General features: G+C 34.8%; 1 protein-coding gene across 1 annotated transcript; it reads left to right on the forward strand.

Moving 5' to 3' along the window:
• Positions 1-1,815: 1,815 nt before the first annotated feature.
• Positions 1,816-26,611, forward strand: LOC140159277 (stAR-related lipid transfer protein 5-like). Its single transcript, XM_072182692.1, has 6 exons — positions 1,816-2,445; positions 6,035-6,587; positions 10,138-10,184; positions 13,765-13,888; positions 15,867-16,084; positions 24,662-26,611. Exons 2-6 carry the CDS (start codon positions 6,375-6,377, stop codon positions 24,813-24,815), a joined length of 756 nt encoding a protein of 251 aa, XP_072038793.1. The 5' UTR covers positions 1,816-2,445; positions 6,035-6,374; the 3' UTR covers positions 24,816-26,611.
• The last annotated feature ends 1,324 nt before the right edge of the window (positions 26,612-27,935 follow it).

Raw genomic sequence — 27,935 nt, forward strand, 5'->3', positions numbered from 1 at the left:
AATAATACAAAATACATTATCAGTTTTACACTATTCAAGTAACAGTTCCATTCTGCAGCCCAATATATCTCACAAAGTAATTTCCAAAAGTAAAACATGCCAGATTGGCCATTTCGCCACTTGCGCAATTAAATAACTTCTTCACATTACAACAATCACAAAATCAAAATAATAGACTGCAAAACAGAAAAGTTATCTATTCTAACATGCACATAAACTAATCATTGAAAAGATCTAGTAACATAGATCTACCAGGTTCACTGGAAAAGTTAAACCTATTATTATTTACTCATATTCGAACCATATCTCATTATAATTATCCTTACTGACATTAATTATCTCAAGTTCTTAATTTACCACAATTAATTCATTAAATGAAAATATCATAAAACCAATATTATCTTAAATCACCAATCACTAAGTTATTTTAACAAAGATTATTTATGTAACCAATTTAATTTCATAACAATATTTACTATTTTTCATGTAAACACAAACTTTTAACTGCTAAAGTATTTTGAAACAAAACTTTTAAGGTCAATCACAAAAACATAAGAAACAATTGCATTCCTGTTCTAAATTTATGAAGCCTAGGGTGAACCAAGGTAAACTTGAAAACAAGTTGACATATTTATTTACTATGCAAACATATAACATCTACTTATGCTGAGGATTTAGAGTCACCCTGTAAGTTAATCAAAATGACCATGGCCAAGTTCAAAGATCACTATAACCAGATGGCCAAAACAGGTGAGAGCACCTATTCCCACACAAAATTGTACTCATCAGCAGAAAACCTTGCACTCACTTATTTGTACAAGAATAGTGAAAAATACTATGCATACCAATATAACAATGATCTTTTATAAAAAGCAGACTTTCGATATAATCCAAATTAAATCTCATCATTAATTAGATACATTAATTAGATAATTTAAAACAAAAATGCTAAACAATGAGATCTGAACAAAGTGTGAAAAATAATAACTCTTTTGCATTTCAACACAAAATCTAGAACAAGTCTAGTCAGGGAACTATGCCCTACATCAAGTGTATATGTAGAATTCAGTAGGATCCACATAATCACAGTATCATCAATTTCCGTAATATTGAGCCATTGCATAGGGATACTCAAGTCAAATTCGAGATGACATGAGAAGAATAATTATAATCTATCTTCCATTTGGGTGGAAGATTATACCTACACCAAGAGTAACTTCGTCAAGCCATATCTTGAGGCTCAAATACTACAATAATCTTTGCATGTTACGTACCATACATCAAAAAATCTAACATGTTCTTACATCGTATGTGTAATCATATGTTTATCGGCTTCACTTACATAAAGCATATCAAATCATAACAAAATTCATTCGACGCACCTACATGGGAGTACGTCCCAATTTCCTAAATACAATTACTTAGAAAAATAGAGAAAATCATATAATTCTACTAAACTCACCTATAAAGAGCCAGTTTCATTCTGAAGTCATGTCACAGATGAGACAAGAAGATAATTTTCAGCATGATGACACATTCCATCATGAGTTATCAAAACAATATATATGGGTTGGTACTTTTTTGTCATTTCAGTGCTTGCTTGCATCTCATGGTTAAAACTTATAAATCCAAATTTCCTGATATGATCTTATGTGATGCTGCCTGGCTGCCAGGTAGTGCCAAAGTGGACAGTGGAGGAAAAGTATCCTAGCCACGTAGCAAAGTTCTAAGCAGTTCAAAAGTTCAAGATCAAGTTTCCAAAAAATAACAACTGAACTATAGAGGGCAATATTTCAGGGGTTACATACATAAATCAATTCAAGTATATACCTAACCCCACCGCAATTTTGAAACTGTTTTACCTAAAAATGGGGTGGAACCAGTAATTTGTAATACGTCGGGTAATACGTTTACTATTGTACAACCACTGCGAAAAAGCAACCTGATATTTAGTGTTGAAAGTTTCCTTGAAGTTGTTGCAGTTTTGACTTCCAGTAAATAAAGTTTTGCTTTTGACCTCAAATCAATTGTATTTATTCACTCTTCTGGCAGGTTCATTAAGCATTCATAACAGCAACTTCGAGAAATGTTCACCACTTTTAATTTTCATAATTATGGCAATTATTGACAAGGAAAGTGAAAATGCCGATATAATTACATACGTAAAAGACAACGTCACTTTGCCAAAATACTTAAATTTTCGGGTGTAAAAAATGTTTTATTTTTAAAACCAAAGCGGATAAAATTTTGTGAAAAAGTCATATTGTATCTGATCTAATAATGGTGAAATCGAACTTTTGCTTGACTAGACCTAAACTATTGCTACTTTCCATGTGAGTGTTGGTATTATTATTGATACTGATTTTAATCAAAGTACACTGTTGACGTCTATATCGTGTACTACATGTACAAAATCCAGAAGTAGATTGTGTTTTATTCAAGAAGGTAAGACTATTATGTCGTTGTATTTTAATTGTCCCACTAAATGATTAAGGGATCTAAAATGAGCGTTTATTGCGTTTCGACAGTATTTTTTGTGGGACATGAGAGCACCTCGACCTATCGAATTGCATTCTGAATACGAAGCATGTCTTTCTGATATCAAATAATTTTCATTTTTGAAAATCACAATATAATACAAATTTTATGACAAATTATAAAAATTTGATATTTTTCAAATGTTTGATATATAACAGTCCTCGAAGTAAATTATATAAATCTAATGATATATTCTTAAAGTGTATGTAGCAGGGAGAAAAAAGCCGACAGTCAATTGAAAATTTTGACCTTTCATATTGAAGATATGGATTTTTTCCCAAAAAGACCTAATTTTTTTTGGTGTTTTGGGAAAAAAATCCATATCTTCAATACGAAAGGTCAAAATTTTCAATTTATCGTCGGCTTTTCATCCCACCTACATACACTTTAAGTATAAATCATCAGATTTATAAAGTTTACTTCAAGTACTGTTAAATATCAAAAATATCAATTTTAATGATTTGCCATAAAATGTGTATTAAATTGCGAATTTCAAAAATCAAAATTATTTGATATCAGAATGACATTCTTCGTATTTAGAATGCAATTCGATATGTCTGATGTGCTCTGATGTCCCAAAATAAATACTGTCCAAACGTTCATACCCCAGCCCTTAACATTCTTAAAATTTATAATCATAATAACCCATGCATGCATCAAACTGTGTAGACTGCATGCTTAATTTATTAAAAATTGTAAATAAATCGTTCTGTAAGATGTTTTGATATCTAATGAAAGACATACGGTAGATAAAACGACTGCATCGCGTCTGATGCCAGGGCAAAGGCGCGCCGTGATTGGTTGCCGACCTGCGCAGTACGCCAGGCGGTTTCTGTCTCTAGTTGTCAGAATTTTAGACGCGAACTAATCTTTCCATCTCTGTCTGTCTTTCCATCTCTGTCTCTGCCGAATTTGACAGTCTTACTTGAATGTTAATGCCTAGTTTTGTCTTTATGGTAGATTTATTGGTTTAACTAGTGAGGCTATATAGGCCTAATAATAATATGTGATCTCGTATCACTAATCAAAATAATGCATGGGGTTTTCAAGTAAATTTATGCGTATACAGTTTATGCGTACTCTAATTTTTCTACATTTTTACTTTATGTTTGCATGCATTTTTGTTTTTCACAAATTACTCAGAACTTAATGTAATTAAGGGGGTACTACACCCCTCCCCAAATTTGTGCCTATTTTTGCATTTTTCTAAAAAATTGTAGCGCATTGGTGACAAGTAAGATATGTATATATTATAGGGGCAAGGACTACAACTACTGCACTGGAAATTTTATTTCAACACAGACAACAGTTGTGGAGTTAGAGTCAAAAATGAGGGAAACCCAATATTTGATCAATAAATCAATAACTACTTGCCTTGAGTTGCTGAATTTTCAGTGCAGTAGTTGTAGTCCTTGTCCCTATAATATACATATCTTACTTGTCACCAATGCGCTATAATTTTTGAGAAAAATCCAAAAATAGGCACAAAATTGGCCAGGGGTGTAGTACCCCTTAATGAAAATATAAATGCGCATTTTGTTTATTGAAATACGGCTGGTTCTGGTTAAAAATTAGGCCATAGAAAGATGATCTTTTGGTTCCCGTCTTTTAGAGGGTTTTTATGAATTGATGAGAGAGGTAAAAATAGCATTGTTAGTAGGTTTTGGTCTTTAGTACAGTAGACTACTCGAGGAAAACGATGAGGCCTTTTCCTTTTCTTTTTTCCAAATGTGAGATGCTGAGGGATAAACCCCCTAGAATACCACAAAAAGACTTTTAAAAAAAATCTCACTATTCCCAGAATTGTGGCGGGAGAGACGAGAAACAAAAAAATAATTTTATACAGCCTTTTGATATCACACTAACCATTTTTCCATTTCGGAAAATAATCATGGATGCAAAACATAATTATTTTATTACGGAAAATCCGAATGGGTAATAATAGTGATTGAAAATTTTATCGATCCCGAATATGTTTATTTAAGAAAACAATGTTTAAAACTGTGTGTCGTTGTTAATACTTTATACTTTGTCTTTTAAACCCTTATTTAGTTTGTTATACTGTATGTACATGCTTTGTATTTCACAAAAGCAGTTGAAATCTGATAGCTGTGCGAGTTGGATAAATGATACTGAAATAAAGTACATGTATAAAACTATGAACTTGTGTTAAATTGTGTTTTAATTTAATCAAATTGTCAACATCTTGTACTGTGTGGTTTTGTGATATTAACACATAAATTCTCGTAAAATTAGAATTTTTAATTCACGATATAATACAAATTTTATGGCATATTATTATAAACTGATATTTTTGACATTTAATAGTCCTCGACGTAAACTTTATAAATCTATAAATGATATGTACTTAAAGTGTATAAAATTGGGAGGAAAAGCCGACCATCATTTGAAAATTTTGACCTTTCGTATTGAAGATAAACAAAATGTGCGGTCGCTATACTTTCGGTCAACCACTCGCAGATTGAAAGATCTCTGAAAGTCATTTAGAACCTTATTTGGTTCTCCTAAGGTTCTAATTTTTAAGAACCTTTGAGTGGGGAGAACCTTAAAATTCAGAAGGTGGTTCGTGAAAATACAAGAACCTTTTTGTAGAACCAAAAATGTGCCCTAAACCCGTACTTGAATTGAATTTTGATGATGTTTATAATTTTTCAATTTTGTTTTAAAAGGATACCAATAATGTCACTAACTAATCCAATTCAACAAATCATTTAACTCTACCTGTATAATTGCATCCATGTAGCGCCACCTGTAGGCATTTAGCTACATGTGATACCCTGATGTTTTGATCAAGTCACTTCAGTTTTGTTATAAAAGTTGAATTATTTTCAGATTTTAGCGCAATCAAAATATTATTAGTTCAAAAGTAAGCTTACATCATATCATAAAACATTAACATTATAGTAAATTATAGTAACTAAACATTCAAGCTTTGAAACTGATCTAATTCAATATTATGAAATCAAACTTTAACTGAACTTCTGGTTTTAAATAATGCTGACTCCGACCCGGTCTTGTCTGTGTTTCCATGGTTTCGATTGTCTATAGTATATATCCAGTCACGTGAAGTTAAGTTCAAGTTGCCCCGTAGAATTTTCATTGCTTTATTTAATAGTATTTTTAAGGTTCGTACATGTACATGTAATAATATTGTTCGGTGAACAAACTTTTCTTATGTGAAGGGCAACAAACTTTAAAATTTGTGGCTCAAATGAGAAATGTATACATACGCACAGGTTTATAAAAACTGTAGGATTGTAGTTGTGTGGTTGCTTTTTATGTAATGCGTAAAACTTTGTGGAATTAAAGGATTTTCATATGTGGACCTTATCCTTACGCTCTTTCAAAGTTTGTCTTGCCAAATAAAGCTAGGGATGGACTTTGAAACCTAACTCCAGACAGAATATTGGATCGAATTTGCTTTATGATATTGGTGTTTTTACATAACAGCTCACATTTAACATTGATTCAGCAGATTCTACCCGACAATGGTAACTTTTCGGCGGACGGTATTTGGAGCTGAAGCTGAACAACCAGAATAACGTGAAATTTACTTTACATCTCAGCTGATTACAATGACATCCAATGAGCATGGAGATTATTTTAAGCTATTTTATCTTTGTTTCAACAAAAATGGGATATTTTAAGATGTTTGGCCCGGATGTTTGGATCCAAAGTCCAAGTTCTCGAGTGAACGGTACACATTAAATTTGCTTTATTAAAAGCTGCATATATACGTACCATGTGATAATACTCCAATTCTCATCATTTGCATGTACCTGGTTTAAAGTGCTACTGTGAATTTATTTGGAACCATGTTTTTAAGACGTTTAGCCCAGACAGCGGGTGCCGTAGCCGCAGTAGCTTTTTGTGCCGACACGAATAGGCCTACTTCACAATCTAAATTTCAACGACAAAACAGCTCGCCTGCACAGCAAGTCAAATTTCGGTCGTTTGCATCTGAAGTCAGTGGTCGTGCTCAAAAGCTTCTCTCTGATGATGATTGGAAGCTCTACCAGACATCAAAGGTATTTTCTTTATTATATAGGCCTGATATCTAAAGTTATTCGAAATTGGCGCCCAATTTGTTGATAAAGTGATGGTTATTTCATTTTTGGGAAGGGATGTTGTTGATGACCCCGTTGCATTTTTGCAGAAACTGAAAGGGTGTTTTAGAGTATGATTAAAGTTTAAAACTTTTGATCCAAACACAAACAATTATTCCTACCTCGAAACGTTTAGATGGAATTTTAGTGTGTGTCTGAATTTTGGTATATTTTGTACTTTCTGATTCCGCTTCATTTGATATCCATTTAGGTCATTAAAATATACACCACAGCAAACAACAAACACCATGGATTCACTTGTAATTAATAAGGGTTTGTCCAAAAAAATGTTTCTAATTCTAAAATCGGAATTCTCCAAGACTAAAATCTCGTAATATATCAGCTAATTTAGCTGGGTCTGATTTTGGACTATATCATTATAGCCACCATAACTCAATGTTAATCCAAACAAAAACTGTCCTTAAAAAAAAAAAAACACGTGATATTTATAAGAGGATGGAAGTCAAAAGTAATAGAGGCAATTGCAAATAGAATATTAATGTGGACTTGTACGGTATTTGGGACAAAACTTTCAAATGCTTGCAATATATATGTTGCAATATCAGTAGGAATAAAAATTAATCAATTATCACATTGTCGTACTGATATAAAGGGTTATAAAGTCATGTAGGTCAAATGTCAAAAATATGATAAACGTAAGTCAAATGTCAAAAACGACTGAATTTCATGAACACTGGTGTTCCTCTCAACATAGAGGAATTTCAAACAAACGTTTATTGTATAATTCCGGTATTAGGCCAAATAAAAAATAAACATGTTTCACGTCCCCCAGCAAACACAAAAACGTTTTAAAAACGTTTTAAATAAGTTATATTTTGGCTTTTGGTTTAGGTAAAAACGTTTTAATAACATTAAAATGTCGGGTTATATAAAGGTCATGATAACGTTTAAAAACGTTTTGTATGAAAACACACTACAACAATATTTTTAAATGTTTTCAAAAAATGTTATTGTAAACTATTTTTGCAAACATTTTTGCCAAATATTGTGTCAATACTTAAATAACATTATGTTAAAATATTTGAACCCAGCAAACACAGAAATGTTCTTAAAATGTTTTTTTTTTTTCAAAACCTTTTAATAACATTTAAATGTCAGGTTATATAAAGGTCATGAAAACGTTTTTAAAACGTTATTGAAAATATTTTGGGCAAACATTTTTCGCAAAATATTTGTTCAACCCCAAAATTACATTCTGTTTAGAATGTTTTGTATCAAGTTTTCAAGAATGTTTTTGGAATGTTATTAAAACGTTTTTATACCCTTTATATAACCCGACATTTAAACGTTTTCTGTAAAACATTTTTCTTTGCTGAGCAGTAGATTATCAAAAAATGTTTTTTAAGCTTATGAAAACGTTTTATACTCTTAATATACCCTTTATATAACCCGACATTTAAACGTTTTCTGCAACCTTTTATAACCTTTTGCGAATGATGTCGAAAACGTTTTGTGTTTGCTGGGCCCCTCCCGCTTCTTTGAGGTTTCTTCAATTTTATTTTTATTTTTTGAAATTCAGTTATAAATTTTCAAAAAATATGTCTAGGATGCTTTCTATAGCCTTGCTAATATACAATAAACTCTTTTATGTAAGGTTTTGTGATAGTAGAGGGGCCAGGGGCCTATCTCTCAGAACAACAAATAAAAAGAGGCCTCCTCCTCCTCCTCCTTTTTCCAGGCATTATTGTATACGCTAAACAGCTCTAATTATGGTTATGGTTACACCGATATTGCGATAAAAAATAAAAAGCCTCCTCTTCCTCCTTTTTTTTCAAAAACACGAACGTGAAACGTGTTTTTTATTTTACTTGGTCTTTATTTACTAAGCTAAAGACAAATATGAACCTTCGACCCATGTTTTCAGTATAATGATTAGAGGTTGCAAGTACAAACCATGCCCTTATTCCCCTTGATGAGAAGAAGAATAATTGACACCAGATTGAATGAAATCGGAGCATTTTGAATCCTGTCATTTATCTGGGATCTGAAACTATCATATAAAACAAAAATATGATAATCATGTACCAAACTTTACGCTTAGACCCTGTTTAGGGTATTACTTTGCCCGACCGACCCAGATTTTTCGTTTTGGATAATTTTTTTTTTACTTTTTGCTAAAATCATGTAAAAACAGCTCTTTTGGGCCAAAATTGATTTTGACTGAAAAAAAGACTCTACTTAAGGGGTGGGGTATGAACGTTTGGACAGTATTTATTGTGGGACATTAAAGCACATCAGACATATCGAATTGCATTCTGAATACGAAGAATGTCCTTCGGATATCAAATAATTTTGATTTTTTTGAAATTCGCAATGTAATACAAATTTTATGGCAAATGATTAAAATTTGATATTTTTGATATTTAACAGTACTCGAAGTAAACTTTATAAATCTGATGATTTATACTTAACGTGTATGTAGGTGGGATGAAAAGCCGACGATCAATTGAAAATTTTGACCTTTCGTATTGAAGATATGGATTTTTTTCTTAGGTCTTTTGGGGAACAAAATCCATATCTTCAATATGAAAGGTCAAAATTTTCAATTAATCGTCGGCTTTTCTTCCCAGCTACATACACTTTAAGAATATGTCATTAGATTTATAAAATTTACTTCGAGGACTGTTAATATGTTATATATCAAAAATGTACAAAATATCAAATTTTAATAATTTGTCATACAATTTGTATTATATCGTGAATTTCAAAAAATGAAAATTATTTGATATCAGAAAGACATTCTTCGTATTCAGAATGCAATTCGATATTTCTGATGTGCTCTCATGTCCCACTGTCGAAACGCTCAAAACGCTCATTCCAGATCCCTTAACTTAAAAAGTCGAAAAGCCCGTAATACAGGTTGTTTTCGTGGCCTCAGGGCGATATTTTGGGATTATTAAGATATTTCACACATCTTTTAATTAAGCAATTAAATAAACGTTTAAGTAAATAAATAAGAAAATGTTAAAAGCAAGTCAATAAGTAAAAGCAAACGCAAAACGCTTCTCCTATAAAATTACAAACAATCACATATACGACAATCACATACGCGAAATTTATGACAAATTATATAACATTTTTTATTTCATATAGGCCTAACTATACAAACAATGTTAGTCACTTAAAACATTCATTGGCTTAGGAAGATTTTAACATGGGGGGGGGAGGGGGGCTGAAACTTGAAATATTTTGATGGGCCACTCTGGAGGTGGCCGAGGGGGTTTCCCCATCGGAGTCAGAAAATTTTGCAAAATATAGGTCACAAACACCCATTTCCCTGTATTTTATCACAATTTTTAACTTCACCTAGGATTATTAGGGGGGGCTGAAAGGTATTCCAGCCCCGCACAAAAATTATTGAGGGGTATGACGTTGGTGAGTATGGGCTTCAATTAAAAACAAAATTGACACTCATCAATTAATATATGTTTTTTGTTGTTGTTGTTTTCAGGATGTCAAAGTTTCTCACAAAAAATCACCAGATCATAGCGGTGAAGTGTAAGTATGTAGACTTGGCGTGATATTATACCAAAATAAGAAACGTATAATGCACCCGATGGAATAAAGCGCCAGCCCAATAAATTTGGTCGAGAAAATTTTCAATTGCTGAGTCCTCACGAGATGGCGCAACCCCGTAGTGCCGTCGCCGCCCAGACGATGGTGGCGACGTCAGTTTAATGCGGCAACAGCCAATATCGTATAAAGCAAAACAGACAATCGACAATGTGATGGCAACACTGCATGGATGTTGTTACAAGATATTTCTATAGAGCCGAGGTGCATTTTTGGCTCTATACGCTGGCGAAGTTACGTAATTAATCGGATTAAGGGGTATAGTCCATACAAGATCCCGTCCAACAATTTTTCTTAAACTTCGTACCAATTAACTTTCATCGATATACTTCCAATATCTAAAATAAAAAGAGGGGTCACCGAGCTCGTTTTCGAGAAATAACCATTTTAAAAAGGCTGTTTTGGGGAAAAATTAGTACAGGCGTCTATGGGAAAATGAAAATTTCAGACATATTTTCGATTATAACAAAAAATCTACCCCAACAATTTTGCTGATTTTTTGATATAATATGCGCACTGATAGGATGTTTCATTAAAGCTAATAAAAAATGGGGGTCACCGAGTTACTTTTTTTCACAATTTGAGCAGAAATGGCATATTTTTTGGTTCAAAATACCAGTGCGATATCATAGCGCGTCACTCGCAAAAACTTGTCGCAGCTCATACGCGCTAAATTGTCCGCGTATGCAGGTGATATCGCAAACATCTGCAACATGACAGGGGTGATTTTCTTCGGTTTTATTAACCCTCTTGATTCCAAAGTATCCATTAGGTTATATAGTTTCACCCAATATAAAGTTCTTCAAAAATCGAAAACCAAAAGTGGTTAAGCTAACAAACAACATGAGATATTTTACATTTGAAATTGAATTGAATTTGAACTTTGTCAATACTGCCGTTTTTTTCTCGCTGTTTTGCATATAGCAAAAATACTTGTAGGCCTACCTATATGACAACTTTAATGACTTATCCTTCACTCCTATGCAATTTATAAACAATGTTATTTTTTTGCAGGCTATCACTGAATAGGTCTTTAATTATTAACTTAAATATTAGCGGATCCCGTTATTTATCATGTTTAGAATGATATTAATATTACTCAAATATCATCTCATTTTAGGCATGTCCCCAGCAAACACAAAACATTTTCGACATCATTCGCAAAGGTTATAGAAAAGGTTAAAAGGTTGCAAACGTTTAAATGTCGGGTTATTTAAAGGGTTATAAAGGGTATAAAACGTTTTCAAAACACACAAAAAAGTTATACTGCAAATATTCTAACATAATGTTATTTCAGTGTTGACAAAATATTTGGCAAAAACTATTTGCAAAACATATTTTTTACAATAACACTTTGAAAACATTTTAGAAATATTATTGTAGTGTGTTTTCATACAAAACGTATTAAAACGTTTTCATAACCTTTATATAACCCGACATTTAATTTACTTAAATCAAAACCCAAATATTTAAAACGTTTTAACGTTTTGTGTGTTTGCTGGGACAACTTGGTTCGATCTCATTCTCGTTTTATCATTAAGTTATAAAGTCAGTTGCACGCTAAGTAAGTCAGATGTGAAAATAGACATTTTATTAAAAAATAAAATTGACTTCATGTGATATATATTTCAAATTACAGAATTTTACCTTAAAATACTATTGAAATAATTTCATGATATTAATTATCAGTAAAATAGGAAACTACTTTATAATAAATAACATAATACTAGTTAATAAGACAAATAAAAAAGGCCGTTTGATATCACCCCTTTTTATATATTTTTTCGTAGGCCTACTGTGTTTAAATGGACAGTATGCCTAAGAAACAAAATATAGACCTATTTTTATTTATATAATATATATACCTATAGCCTATATTATTTTTACGTATTATTGATTTCCTTTTGCCCAACCTTTACCAAAATTGAGTTAAATTGTGTTACATTACATTACGAAGTTTCACTTTATAGGTAACCAAATGAGATACGTGTAACGCTAATACCATTTAATTGCAACATAGTTTTCTTTGCCATGAAATAATCAATTTTTTGGATTTCTGAAATGGGCTCGCCCTAGTCTAATTAGGCCTAGGTCTATATATTTTGTTATCTTGGTTATTATTTTATCTTTCTTTTCCCTCATTATTTAATTCTGTCTTCCTTCTTTCTTACCTTTCCTTCTTCTGTCTTTGTTTTGTTTTCGTTTCCTTTCTTCTTATTATTCTTTCTCACTTCTTTCTGTCGTTGTTATTTATTTGATTACTTACATTCATTTTTTCTGTTTCCTTTATTCTTAAATTTTCTGTTATTTCACTTTCTTTCTTTTTTTATCTTCCTTTTATTCCTTCTCTTTTCTTTCTTTCTTCCTTTTATTAGTTTTCTTTCTGTCTTTTTTTCTTTCTTTCTTTCACTCCTGAACTTTTTCTTTCTTTATTTATTTCTTTATTTCTTTCTTTCCTTCTTTTATTCTTTGTTTATCTTTCTTTCTTTTACAAAAATCATTGGTAAATGGCGATGAAAACACGGTACTCTCGCGTAGCTGAACTTCTTACCAGCGTCAGGCGCACACTCCACGCAGTTTTTAGTTTGACGCGCGCGTGGCGGCAAGAACTGCGCGGACAAGATTTCACAGAAATTTCAGTTAGAAACGAGTGCGTACTAGACGCGTGGATTATACCCCTTAATTACCATAGCAATAGGTGAAAACAATTCTGAACATATCGCGCTGCACTACAAGCAGGTTATACTCATCACCTGTGTATGTCTGCAATCATAGGCCTAGATTGAATACAATACTGGTCTTTTCAAAGATACTAATCTTACAGGTGCAAGTAATCAGCATGATATGGTTCAATGAAGAGGTACCGCGTGAACGTATCAGTGCAGCGCGGTATATTCTAAAATTGTTTTCACCTATTGCTATGGTAGTTAATCCGATTATTACGTAACTTCGCCAGCGTATTGGCCCCGTTATAGAAAAAAAAATATGTGCACGAAATATATTTCCCAGTGGAATGTATACATTTTCACATGAAAATAAACTATTGTCGATTTAAAATGGATGGGAAAAAATACCTTCTCCGGGTATTGAATAAGCTCCCGTAACCGTGGCGTAGATTTCTTTTTGACATGGAGGGGGGGGGGGGTGGTTAGAAAAATTCTTGAAGTATAGTGAATCCAACACCTTTTGGCAACAGAATAAGTTGATGCTACCAATGCGCGCGAAAAATTTTGCCATGTTGAAACTAAACTGATTAAACTGGTGTAAAAGCGTGATAAATTCGTGCGCGAAGCGCGCAAAAATGTGCACTTTTGGAGCTAAAATTGCCAAATATGAGCCTATTTTGGTCAGAAACCCACATACAGGTGTCAACATGGGGGGGTGGGGGTGATTGTATGGAATGTATGGACCATCCCCTAGCCAAATATTGGAGGGATTTATACCCCCATCCCCCGGGATCTACGTCTATGGCCCCTTAACATGGTTTGTTCTTTTTTATCCATAGCTATCGTGTTGATTTAATCGTAGACTACCCTGTAGACAGAGTTGACGATGTTCTTGTTGCATTAAATAAACGAGTTGATTGGGATCCCGATGTAAAGAATCACATCATTGAGGAGCTTGGTGAGGTAGGTTTTCTTGTGTCTCTTTTCACGTTTTTCATTCAATCTATATCCCTTTCCCTCCTTCACAATTTTTTGTTTTCTTCTTTCAGTCAGGGGCTGTGCAATAATTATCAGCCCCTGAACGGCCCGCCAAAAATCGCTTGCCCCCCTCTCGGCCCGCCAAAAAATCTCCCCCCCCCCTCCCTTGCACATGGCAAACTTTTGGGATCCCAATTTGCAAACCTTTAATGGTCTATATACATGTTGCGAGCGTAGCGAGCAGGAAAATTTGCGTATTTAAGCGTTTCGGTACGGTTTTCCTAAGCCTTTTTCAGAAGTTTTAAAAAGGCGCCCAAGAATGTGTGCCAAAATTGCTTGCCCCCCCCTCTCGGCTTGCCAAAATTGCTTGCCCCCCCACCCTTTTGGCTCGCCAAAATTTCTTGCCCCCATTTTCCCTCTCCCCATGGCTCATAATTATTGCACAGTCCCTCATTATTCCGTTCCTTCCATTCTTCCTCCACTTTGTAGTTATACTAGGGTGTGGTCAGTAAGTAATGAAAGTTGACTTGTGACCCCATGGATTCTTTTCATGACATTTCTCTATGATCACATAAACACTGTAGTTTTGTCTTTGTCACGACACATGTAAAACTTATATCACACACTTGATTACGTAACAGCATTAGCATAAAAACAATGGTCTACAGTCAATGGCTGAAAATGAGTCGTTTAAATTGTTAAGGGAAATAAGAGGCTGGAAATATGAGGCATTGTTGTTTATTTTAAATTTTCTCGGAAATTAAAGCACGGATAGTGCTGCTTTTTGGAATATTTCAACAAAACCATCTTTGTTCGGTTGGAAAGGTTTTAGTTTATGCGTGGTCAAATAATGTGTTATTTTTAACAAACATACGGTTTTTCTCTCTATAAACATGTTGATATTGCCAACAAATACTAAACGTGGAAATTGTGTGGAAGTGTTTTTTGGCAATTCTGTTGCCTAGTCACCAAACATTAAAACGGGAGTCACCCTGGAAAATAATTGAACCCGTGATTAAAATACATGTATAACTGTTTTCTACTATTGTTATATTTATACAAAAATTAGTCGCACAGAGAAGTCATCTTTTGAATGAGAAATTTTTTTTCTTCAAATTTTCTGTTCATTTGGTGAGCTACAATATTAGCTATTCAAGACTCATGTTATGTAAGGAATAAACTGTGCATATGCGATGTGACATTAAAGTTCACCCCGTGAACAAAAACCGTTTAGATTGAATAAGTCGATTGCCGCATAGTATGACTCGTCTTCTCTCTTGACATAATTGATGTTCGATGTTTTCATGATGCAGTCATGTCTACAGTAGAATTCACCACGACCTTTGCAGGACTTAAACCCCATTAAAAGCTATTAAACCAAGATAACACTAATTGAAAACAGCTCAACTGATTAAATCAGATCTTCTCTGGTTAAATCCACACTACTCATGTTTCTGTTTTACCTGTGCAATGAGCAATGAGCTGGTATTATAGTTTCAGTTGGGTGAACGATTATAAAGCAAACGCAAGGTAACAATACTGTGTGGGCTTTTGTTTACGAAATGAGACAATAGTCTGCTTATTGTTAACCAGCATTCTTGATAATGAGAAGCATAATGGTTGCAGACTTCACGCGGTTTGGAAATAATTTCTTCATATTTTTGGTGTTATCTGTCGTTTACATATCCTTCCTAAAACACAAAAGTGCGAATATTTCCAAACACCTAAATTAGCTAAAAATTTAGGACATGTTACAAAACTATATTTTCCAGAATTTCAGAGAATACTTTAAATATTGGCCGGTTATTTTTCACACAGTGACGTTAACTAGGCAATTGCCTATACTTCTGACATACACTATTTGTAGAGGTCACGCGTCAATGGTGAGAGCACTTTGAATAGGAAAACGGACAGTAACTGCAGTATGTGTCACTTTATTTTGGTTTTTTTTTCATGTTCACAGGGTATTACCATTTTACACGCAACATACGAAGTCAGCGGTCTTGCTGCCAAAATAATGTCACCACGTGATTTTTGTCGAATTGAACTGATTGACAGACACGACAACGGCCTAATTAGCATGGCCTATGATAACATTGAACATCCAGGATGTCAACCGCTGAATGGATTCGTCAGAGGTCAGATGTTTACATCCGGAATGTTCATTGAGCCTTACAAAGAGTAAGAATATCATACTGATTATATAACAGCAGAGGATGATTTAAGGAAGCCCCATCATGCACTGCGAAAGTGTTATCACTAGAGTTTCAACTGCCACTTTACTTTTCAAATCCCATTGAACTCTGTGCAAAAGATGTTGTTTTAGAATTGTGCGTGTGTCATTATTACTTGGTCGATTTCAGAACAAAAGTGATGTGTGTTTAAAGGATAATTCACACCTTCATCTTCACAGCGTTTTTATGTAAATATAACTGTACAAATTCAAATTTAACCATGCACTTCTATGCAGCATAGCAAAGCAGTGGTGTCATGTTACTCACACTGCTCGCCTGCTGCACAATAAACCCAGTGGTGTGGTGGGTAGTACTTAAATCATCCTCTGATACATGTATAACAGTAAAGATGGAAAATATGCTTGTATATTCAATTTTTAATTCATGTATATTTTCAACACAAGTTACAAAGCAAACAAACAAACCTAATCCCGTTATCTTGTTTTTGTTCAGTCCCTCATTTCAAATATATAGTTTTGGTTTCTCTATTGTTCAGAAACCAAAAATCAAGGGATTAAAAAGTAGAGCTGATCTGGTTTGCAATCATAACACTATTATGCTGGAAGGACACAGTATAGGGTATATAACCAGAAGTATACAATAGCCTATTGTGCTAACATACGGTAATTATTATCATGATTGATATCGGAAATCTATCCCGCGGACGACAGTTGATGCTCTCTGTCGAAGGTAGGTGGCATATTACACTCAAGAGTTCTAGGCCTAGAAATCATATACATGCGAGTATATTGAAGGATGGGGCGGGGTGGGGGATTTGTTTGTTTGTATGAAACATAAACGATGCATGGAGATGATTTGATTATGAGTTAGTTTATTATCCCCGGGAAGCACAACCCATACCTCTTTAAGAGGGCCTCCCCTCCCTATATAACCACCTCTTCCCTAAATTACCCCTTTCCCCTCCTCCTCCCCTACATTCGATATCTTCATCTCGAGCTCTCCTCCCCTTCTCTTTTACTTCCAATGCTCTCTCTCATCTGTTTCTCTCTCTCCCGGCCCATATCCCCCTTGCCCTCCAACCACCACCCCCACCACCACCACACACACACACACCACCCCACACAATCTCTTTTCCCTCTATCTTCTACTTTTGCAGTAAAAATTGCTTCAGTCAAAGTCATTAGGTTATTAGAGGTCATATAATGGCCTTCCATCGATTCTGGTACATGGGATTAAGGACATGAATCGATTTTGTTTATAGCACCTATACAATTACAATAGTGACCCCTTTTGTAATGTCGAATGCAAATATTTCGATGGACTATATTTTTTCACGGGTGAATTAGCCTAGACTTATTCGGTTTTGTAAACCACGTCTTTCAATGTAGATTACCATGCTCGATTTCTCTCCTCGTGAATATTGCACTGCGAAATTTAAACATTTCTTTTGTATACTTAGAGTAGGTAACTTCAAATCAAATAATTTTACGATCCACACCACTTATAAGAAACTGAAACCAAAACCGAAACTTACTGACACAAATGTTCGGTTTTAAACAAAAGGTAGAAACAATGAGTTCGATATCTTATGATTCAAGTGGTTAGGCAGGACAATAGGAAACCACGTGACCAAAACCAAAACCAAAACTAAAACTATATATTTGAAATGAGGCAATGTACTAGCACAAGGTTTTTGAGGTTATGTGAAAATTTTCATCCGCGAATGAAACTCCGAGCTATTGTTTGGAGTGGGTCAAATCGTTGACTAGATTAGTAACTCGACATCCAATTGTCCAAAATATATATTCTGTTGATGCAGTCATCAACGTCGGACGTGGTTCACATCGTGTGCGAGTAAAACCTAATTTTCTTCAAGAAATTTGGCTGAGATATAAGGACTACAATATATCTGTCCTTTACTTGTAGCACCAGGATCCACTTGAGGTAAATTCTGATAAAAACTGTCGCAAAATTGAAGAGAAATTACAACTTAAACAACTTTAAAACAATCATCGAGCACTTGCTATAACAGCGTAGCTTGTGCATAGCTGTACGTGTCGTGTTCACTGTATGCTATATGCACATCCACACTTCACTGATCACCATTCAAACCTACCGCGGTGTGTAGTCATGGCGGACAAGGACGAAACGGTAAGCTTGGATAATGCAGAAAACACGATTACAAATGAGGAGGAACTAGCAGTAAAGCGATTGAAAGATCCGGATCTGTGGATCAGAGTAAAAGTACCGCGCAATATCAGACTAACAAATATAGAGATGGCACAGGCGATATACGAGAATACAGTTACAAATGATAAAGACGCCATTACACCGAACGATATATTATCAGCCCAATACCATTCTGATTACAGTATATGGATTGTCACAGTATCAACTCTGCAGGCAAAGGTTCGTGTATTGGCAAATGATGTGATCACGTTAAAAGACAAAACCTGTCCCTAGAAGATTACAGTTTGATACACGGAATGCGAAAAAAGAGAGGAATAAGACTGAGTATTCATGAACTACCACAGTCCATATCGGACGAATACGTTGAGCAGTGGGTCGATACATGGGCCAAGCGTGAAACCATGGTATCTAGACATAAGGAAGAGGATCGGAGTAGAAGAGAAGAAAACGACATTACAAAGCGCTTTAAACACCTATATACAGGTCATAGAGTATGTATGGTGTCGGAGATATATGAACATAAGTTACGTTACTCGGACATACAAATCCCCGACCCAAGAAACCAGAACAAACTAATTGATGCGCAGGTAGTTGTCTACTACAACGGACAGCCACCTATAAATTGCCATCACTGTTATTTGAACCACCCAGCAAGAGAATGCCCAGACAAACCGCAACTAAAATGCTTTCTTTGTAATAACAATGGACATACTAAGCACAACTGCCCAACAGCGGACCTTGGCCCGACATGTTTCAGATGTAATGAGCGAGGGCACACCAAGAGCAACTGTGACCAAGCTCCTGCGCCTCTAGTACCTCTTGCATCTGCCCGTCCTGTTGTAGATCAAGCTGCACTTTTAATCCATCCAGTTGCAGTTCACCAAACACATGATCAGAAGACACAACATATGGCACCTCAATCTCCGCCGCCAAACCCATCGATTGTAATCCTGCATGAACTGTTGGACAAATGCATTCAACCAGCATCAGGCCCCACATCACCAGAGATCCTTAAAAAAGTAGAAGATTTGTTAATATCAGCCGCATCACCGCAGAAAAGTCAATCTGAACCTAGACAAAATCGCAATGAAGAAAAAACTGATCAGAGAGACCCGGTACCTGAAACTGAGAAACAAAGCAAAACGCTGACAAAACAAACGGACATTAGGTCGCATTTGCAAGGAGCCGGCTCCAATCTCGCCCAAGATACTAGTCACGCGGAAAGCAGAAGCAGCCAAAAGAAGAAAGACAAGAAGAAGAAGAGAAAATATCAACTTCACCAAGAGATCAAAAAGAAAAGAAGAAAGGACGCCAAGCGTCACCAAATGTAAAAGAACATGCATCGCCGTATGCCAGTATGTCAGAGTATGAATCCATGAAGTCGGCATCCTCGGATGAAACACCATATGAGGACCCTCCATAAAACAGTTAGACTGATGTAAAATAAAAAATAAATAAAAAAAAGAATTGTATTATGTATATGTGTCATATCTTCAAATGAAGACATTATGTGCGAGACGAATAACCACCAATGATCATGGAGCGTCTTTTCTTAATTAGCTTTAATGTATCGGGACTTCGGAACAAGAAAAAGCGTGCTATTGTCTTTGACTGGTTAAAGCGTAATAAATATGATATTGCCATATTACAAGAAGTATACTGTAATACAAATGACATTTCTGAATGGTCAAAAGAGTGGGAAGGTCAAATATTTGGTAACTATGGAACTAATAGAAGTAAAGGTGTACTTACTCTCATAAATCCACAAAGTAATATTGAGGCAAATCAGTTTTTTGCCGATAATGAGGGAAGACTTCTCGGAGTTAAAGTTGAAATGGATAATGTTAATCTTAATATATGGAATATATATGCTCCAAATGAGCTGCAAGACAGAAAGAGGTTCTTTGAGTTTCTTAAGCAAAGTATTTTGAAGCATGGAGTGGGCCTAAACGAGCACAATGTATTAGGCGGGATTTTAATACTGTATTTGACCCAGATCTTGATATGTTAGGTACTGGAAGCAACTCATATTATAAATCCGAGTGTGTAAACAAAATTAAAGAGATTTTTGAAACTTTAAATCTCATCGATATATGGAGAAGAAAAAACGGAAATAAAAAAGGTTTACATGGAGCAGAAAATCATCAAAGGTTAAATCAACTTTAGATTATTGGTTGATACCGTGTACTTTTGAAAGCTATGCAGAAAAAAATTGATATTATACCGGGCTTTGGGTCGGACCATATGGCGGTAGAAATGGAATTACTTTTACAAAAACAAGAAAGAGGGCTTGGTTACTGGAAGCTAAATAATAGCCTACTGCAAGACCAAGAATATAATGAGGGTATAGAAAAACTTGTTAATGGTACTACACAGGAATGTCAAAATATATTGAATGCCAGACAATTGGGGATCTTTGCAAAATAGAATAAGAACTTTTTCTATTAACTTTGCAAAAGGTAGTAAAAAGATAAAGAAGTTAAAATGAGAAATTTGGAGAAGAAAATGAAACTGTTATTTGAAAAGATAACTGATGATCCAAATAATGATTGTTTTGTACATGAATATGACAAGGTAAAACTAGAATATGAATTACTGTATCACCATCACATGAAGGGACTTATCATAAGAAGCAAAGCAAAATGGACAGAAGAAGGGGAAAGATGTACAAAATATTTTATGAATCTTGAAAAAAGAAATGTAAGTAATAAAACTATCACTTATCTGACTGATACAGGTGGAAATGATGTAAGTAATCAGGAAGACATTATTAAAGTGCAAGTTGATTATTACAAAGAATTGTTCAAAAAAAGGGGTCAAACGACAAAACTTATGTTTGATAATTTCGTTGAAAATATGAACTCTGAACAGTTATCTGAGGAAGATAAAGAGTCATGTGAGAGTTTACTTACTAATGATGAATGTGAAAAGGCTCTTAAAACAATGGCCAATTGTAAGAGCCCAGGGATTGATGGATTAACTTCAGAATTTTTAAATGTCACTGGAGAGTGGTAGGACAATTGATTGTAAATTCGTTTAATGAAGCACATGAAGCTGGCGAACTCGCAGCATCTCATAAAAGAGGTATTATTATATTAATTCACAAAGGGAAGGGACTTAATAGAAACAAATTGGATAATTGGAGACCGATAACATTACTGAATATAGATTACAAGATTGCAGCAAAAGTGCTCGCCTCAAGAATAAATCAGGTTTTACCCAACGTAATTAACACAGACCAAAATGGCTTTTTAAGAAAACGTGGTGCAGCTTTAAACATACGCCTTGTTGAAGATGTTTTGAGATATACAGAAAAGGAAAATGTAAAAGGGCTATGATTTGCATTGATTTTCGAAAAGCATTCGATACGATAAACAGAGATTTGATTTTATTTGCACTTGAGAAATTAAATTTTGGTATGCAATTGAAAAATGGATAACCACTATGTTTAAGAACACTGTAAGTTGTATATTACACAATGGTCATTTGTCAAATTTCTTCTTTCAAGAAGAAGGTTTAAGACAAGGTTGTAATTTATCTCCTTTATTATTTCTTATAGCGTCAGAAATTATGTCTAGTAAGATAAGACAAACAAATGATATACGGGGTATTGAATTACCCCTTAAAGACTATGGGGAAGGTGAAGTTAAAATAACTCAATTTGCCGACGACACTACAATCTTTGTGAGGGATGAAAAGTCAATACATAGAGTTATAGAAATCCTTGACCGTTTTACAGAAATTTCAGGTCTACATCTTAATAAAACCAAAAGTGACGCAGTTTGGATTGGCGCAAGCAAAAGTTTGAAAAAGAAGGTCGGTGACATCAATTGGAAATTCGAACCAAATAACAGTGTCAAATTATTAGGAGTAGTAGTTAACCCATCAATTAATATTGAAGAGTTGTCTGCAAATTGGGAACCGAAAATGGTCTCAGTAGAAAAGTCCATAAGAGCTTGGACAATGAGAAACCTATCAATGGTTGGTAAAATACTCATAGTAAAAAATTTGATGGCATCAAAATTTTCATATATAGGTTCAATAATAGACTTACCACAATGTTTTGTAAATAAAGTAAATAGTATGTTTTTAAGTTTGTATGGGGAGGTTCGGAAAAGGTTAAAAGAACAACACTAGTAAACGAGTACGACAACGGTGGCCTAAAATGTTTAATTTTAAAATATTTCTGGACTCATTGAAGTTGTTATGGATAAAAAAGTTGGCATCGTCAGAAATCAGCACGTGGAAAAATATTCCTTTATATATTATTAATAAAACCCAGTTAGGCGTACATATTTTTAAGTGCAACTGTAATTTTGAAAATATCAATGCAGTTGTAAGATATATAATAAATGAGATGCCCATGTTTTACCGAAATCTAATCAAGGTATGGTTGTCAACAAAAAGTACTCAAGACAAAAAAACCAAGTGCAAAACTGGGGAGATGAAGTTATTTGGAACAATATTTGTATAATTAGCAGAGGTAAGACATTTTATTACAAGGAATGGGCTAAAAGAGGTATAATATGTATTTCAGACTTGTATGATCAAAACGGTGTCTTTCATTCACTAGACGAAATCAAAAGTAGGTTTCCACAGCCAGCCAGTGTTTGTATACAATATTTAGCTCTAAAACAAGCAATTTTAAAGACATGCAAAAATAAACAGCAGAATGCTATTAACAAGGACATATACTTTTATGATGGAAAACTTTTGTTGCATTAATGAATTGCACCACACAATTATATAGGAAAGCTATGTTATCAAAGATTTCGACTAAACCAATATGTCAAACCTTTTGGGAAAATAAATTCAAAAATATGAAATTCAATTGAGCAAAATTTGGAAAAATATTCTGGCAACAAAAGAACCTAGGCTAATGACATTGAATTGGAAAATAACCAGTAATATTTATGCAACAAAAGTCTTTCTTAACAAAATAGGAAAAGAACAAAGTAATGTATGTGAAATTTGTAACGAAGTAGATTATATTGAACACTTTTTTTTGGTTGCAAAAAAATAAAAAGATATGGAGCGAAGTGGACAAAATAATTTTGCAACACTACAATGTTAAAATTAAAACCACACAAGCAGATGTTATCTTTGGTTACTACCATGCAGGAAAATGTAATACTACAATCAATAAAATAATAAGTGTTAGTAAACTGTCAATTAGTAAATATCGTTACGGGAAATATCCCGATTTGATCAGTCTATTACATTCTGAATTAAGAATCAGAAAGCTTATGTAGTAAAAATTGTAGAAATTAGCAAAGTCAGAAATTAGTTAAGTGAGAACAAATGAGTTATGTAAATATATAATGTGATGAAATCAACGAAGCAAATAAAATAAAAGATAAAAAAAAAATTGTCCAAAATAATGTTTTGTTATTCTGAACAGGAGACACAAAATGAGTGATCAAGTCTTAGGTAATATCACCTGCAAAGCGCATTCAATTGCATTACCAATTAGAAATTACCAAAACCAAAGAAAAATTCATTTGAAACGAAATCTATTAAATCAAACGCTTGAATCAAACCAATGCCTATTATACTCGAACATGATTACTATCAATATTATTGAATTAATTCATCACCGAAAGTTAATAATCGAGAAAGGTAAATTAGCAAAATAAAAGATCCAGTTAGTTGGAAATGTTTGGTTAATGCATTCACGACAGCGTCACGTGTCAAGCGATATCGCTCGGAAGTTGAGATTTCTTCAACTTGCAAAAGCGACCGTCGTTTTTGCCTCAGCAACGATTGGCGATTGGTATCGATTGATCGGCTTGACGCTCTGAAAACGGAAGTAAACACTAAGCATGCGTGAGAATCGCTTTTCTGCAAAAGCGATCGAGTATAAATGCAGCTTTCATACGAAGGCATCGTGAAACAGAATCCTTCAATCTAATACAAACAGCAAAAGCATGCCTATACACGGGTTTCTTGTTTAAGTTAAGGGGTACTACACCCTCGATAATGTGTGTTTATTTTTGCATTTTTCTCAAAACTAATAACACAGTGGTAACAAAAGTTATGTATATTATAGGGCAAGGAATCAATTACTACACTGGAATTTCAGTGACCCAAGACAAGCGGTTCGTTATTTATGATAAGAAATAAGGTACCACTAGGATGTACCTCATTTCTTATCATATATACTGAACCGCTTGTCTTGAGGCACTGAAATTTCAGTGTAGTAATTGAAATCCTTGCCCCAATAATAATGTTACCAGTGTCTCATTATTTTTTGAGAAAATTGCAAAAATAGTCATAAATTTACCACAGGGGTGTAGTACCCCTTAATATGACTGTTACTTATTCTGGAAATCATGAAAGTATTTCTTTCTTTTTTCTTTTTCTTTTTTATCAGCGACCCAAAGAAAACTCACGTCATCTTTATCTACCAGAGTGACGCCAAAGTATATGTTCCCGCGTATTTGGTTCATTGGACAACCTGCCGACGAGGATTTGAAATGGCTGATGAAATTAAGGAGGCTATAGAAAAGGACAAAAAACAAGAATGAACTAATACAAAATGGTAAAAATGCTCAATGTTGAGTAAAACGGGAATAGAGGAAAGTAATGTTTTTAACTTTGTAAATAAAGGTTTTTATCGACATTTTCCGATTACAACGGAGGTCTAAAGTAATTATCGGATGTTTACTGTAATCTTAACAATCGTCACCATTTCCGAAATACTGACATAATACACACACTACCACCTACACCCGGGACCTACACCCATCGAGGACAAGTGATTCGCCTTGCTAGCGACGATGGCAAAAAACCCAATAAGGTGCATACAATTTCAATTAGCTTATATCAGAAAACGCCGCTCTCTGTAGTCAATACAATACCAAAAGTTAATTGACCTTTTTCGGTAAATCCCATAAGCCTTTGAGGGTAGACCTAATGCTGGTTCACTTCCAGCCGCTTGCCGCTAAGCGGCGCACAGTGTCATCGCCCCGATATCTTCATGGCAGAAATCGACATGGTAGGTTGAATCCACAGCCACGCATGGCCATTTTGTTCCGACCTGTTTCATAGTTTTGAGACGCATAATGGGCCGAGGGACATCCGACCAAGGCTATTGACAATAGCCTGGTGACTGACCTCTGTGTGTGTGAGTGAGCATGGTATACGCCATGTCATCTGCTTTTATACTGCCTCCACGAGTGGCCTACGCTGCGCTATAGTTCGGCACATATAAAATCAGAATTTTTGTCAGCTTTTGAGCTCAATACGCACGGTTCTTTCTCAATACGCAAACTAACGACTATCATATCCTTTCAACACATATATTCAAGTGCAAGCATCGAAATATGGCTTCTTTAGAATAAAAACATTACGGGAGATATTCATCATTTTCTACCCCGGCATCCAAAGATTTATCGTCTGAATATCAAATCACGTGTATCGATCCCGGGTATTAATTTTAGTGTCTCTGCTGTATAATGTAATTATTAACCAGGCGATGTCGGTGTGTGCCGCTTGCCACTGAGCGGCGTGACGCTTCATCATGCCGCTTAAACATTCTCTGCTTGCACTTGTCTGCAAGCGGAGCGGCACACCGCTGAGCGGCAGCGGCATGACTCTGAAAGCCACCCTTGCCGCTCAGCACCGCTCCAAAATCGTATTTTGTTCTCCATACATCAGAGCGGCACCGCTCCGACGTGTCCGAGTTGATTTGAATTCAACTCCCAGTGGTGCTGCCGCCGCGGCAAAGCGGTGAAGTAATCGATATATCGGCTTGCCGCTGGTCACCGCTAGCGTTTCTAGTGTAACTGCGCAGTATGTAAAATCATCTTCAAAGCGGCAAGCGGCAGGAAAGTATGAAACCAGTCGTGACGCCGATGCGCACATCGTTACTGCACATTTCATGGCTTTATAATGCGCAGTAATGATGTACGCTAAACGAAGGTCGATATCTCAGGTCTACCAGCAAAGGCCAGTGGGATTTACAGAATAGGGGTCTACTATTCGTCTGTACATGTATGTGGCTATTGCGGCGAATAATTATTACTGAGTCGTATATACTGAAATATTGTTTATTTTTATTGTTGAAACAGCATTGTTTACAAGCTGTAGTTGCCTATGTAAATGTTTGCGAGCATATAATACGCTTATGTTTTATGTCATTGTTTTGTGCAACACTAATTTGGCTAATATACAAAATATCATGTGAAAGACCAAGCCTGAAGTACTTTAATTACAGTTTTTTACAATAAGCCCGGAGATGTCCGGTTTTATTCCAAGCTCACCGATCGAGTGATGGCTGACGCGTCTCGAAATTGTTGGCTCAAAATTAAAAGGGTGCACACTGTGATCAGTGAAAACTAACATTTGTGCAAAACAAATAAAAATTTAGGCCTATTCTTTACTGATTTCACATATTTCACAGTTTCTGTTTCCCATTAACAAGATTAGGCACTGAGGAATAGAGGGGGTGAATGTATTCAATACAGACAAGGCATTAAAGATGATGTGGCTAAAAAGATCATGGCAAGATAATTCGCCGTCGAAGAGATGTAATAATCGGAATAACTACCATAGCAATAGGGTAAAACAATTTTTGAATATATCGCACTTCACTAGTACGTTCACGCGATATCTCTGCATTGAACCACATCATGCTAATCACTCGCACCTGTAAGATAAGTATATTTGAAAAGATATTGTATTCATTCTATGATTGTAGACATACACAGTGGATGAGTGCAACCTGCTTGTAGTGCAGCGCAATATATTCAAAAATTGTTCTACCATATTGCTATGGTTAAATTACATCACATCGACAGCGTATTATCTTGCCAAGTCGTGGCACTTAGACGCTTCCGTAGGAATATGTCCCACATTATTTCTTCGATAAAATGGGAGGCCTGGAGTTTCTGTTACATGTTTTTCCTGCCAATTTCCCTCAGATTTATAATTATATAGGTCATTTTAACAATGTTTAAGCTGGCAAAGTTTTAAAGAATGTAATAACAAAGAAACAATTAAATTGGAAGATATATTGTATATGCCACTTAGTTATAATCAGTTGTTTTCTAAATGATGTAAACAAGTATCTTGATAGAGCTCGTGTAAGACTAAGTATGACAAAGATTAACCGACCCCCCTTAAAGGAAGTGTCCGGCAATCACAACATTATGTCTTATATGTTAGAAAAATAATTATCAAGCACGAATCACATGGTTTTATTAAAAACAAATTCATATTAACCATAAAAACGAATAAAACAGCCATCTCTCAACACACGATATTCAAAATTTCCGCGCCGAAATTGTCGAGAGCAATGACACGTCCCAATAATTCAATGAAGCTTGACAACAAATGAGCACAGATAACCATGTCGATGACGACGTCATTGCTCTAGAACATTTAGGCGCGGGAATTTTGAATATCGCGTGTTGAGAGATTGCTGTTTTTATTCGTTTTTATGGTTAATATGAGTTTGTTTTAAATAACCGTGCTTGATAATTATTTTTCTAACATATAAGACATAATTTTGTGATTGCCGGACACTTCCTTTAATTTCCAATTATAAACGTCATAATAATGTTAGGGCGCCCATGCAAATTTGGGAAATTCTGGCTATGTACAAAAGTATAGGCAAAATTGATTTTCGGAAATGACTATTTTCA

Source organism: Amphiura filiformis, chromosome 8, assembly GCF_039555335.1.
Source record: "Amphiura filiformis chromosome 8, Afil_fr2py, whole genome shotgun sequence".
NCBI classification, from domain to species: domain Eukaryota; kingdom Metazoa; phylum Echinodermata; class Ophiuroidea; order Amphilepidida; family Amphiuridae; genus Amphiura; species Amphiura filiformis.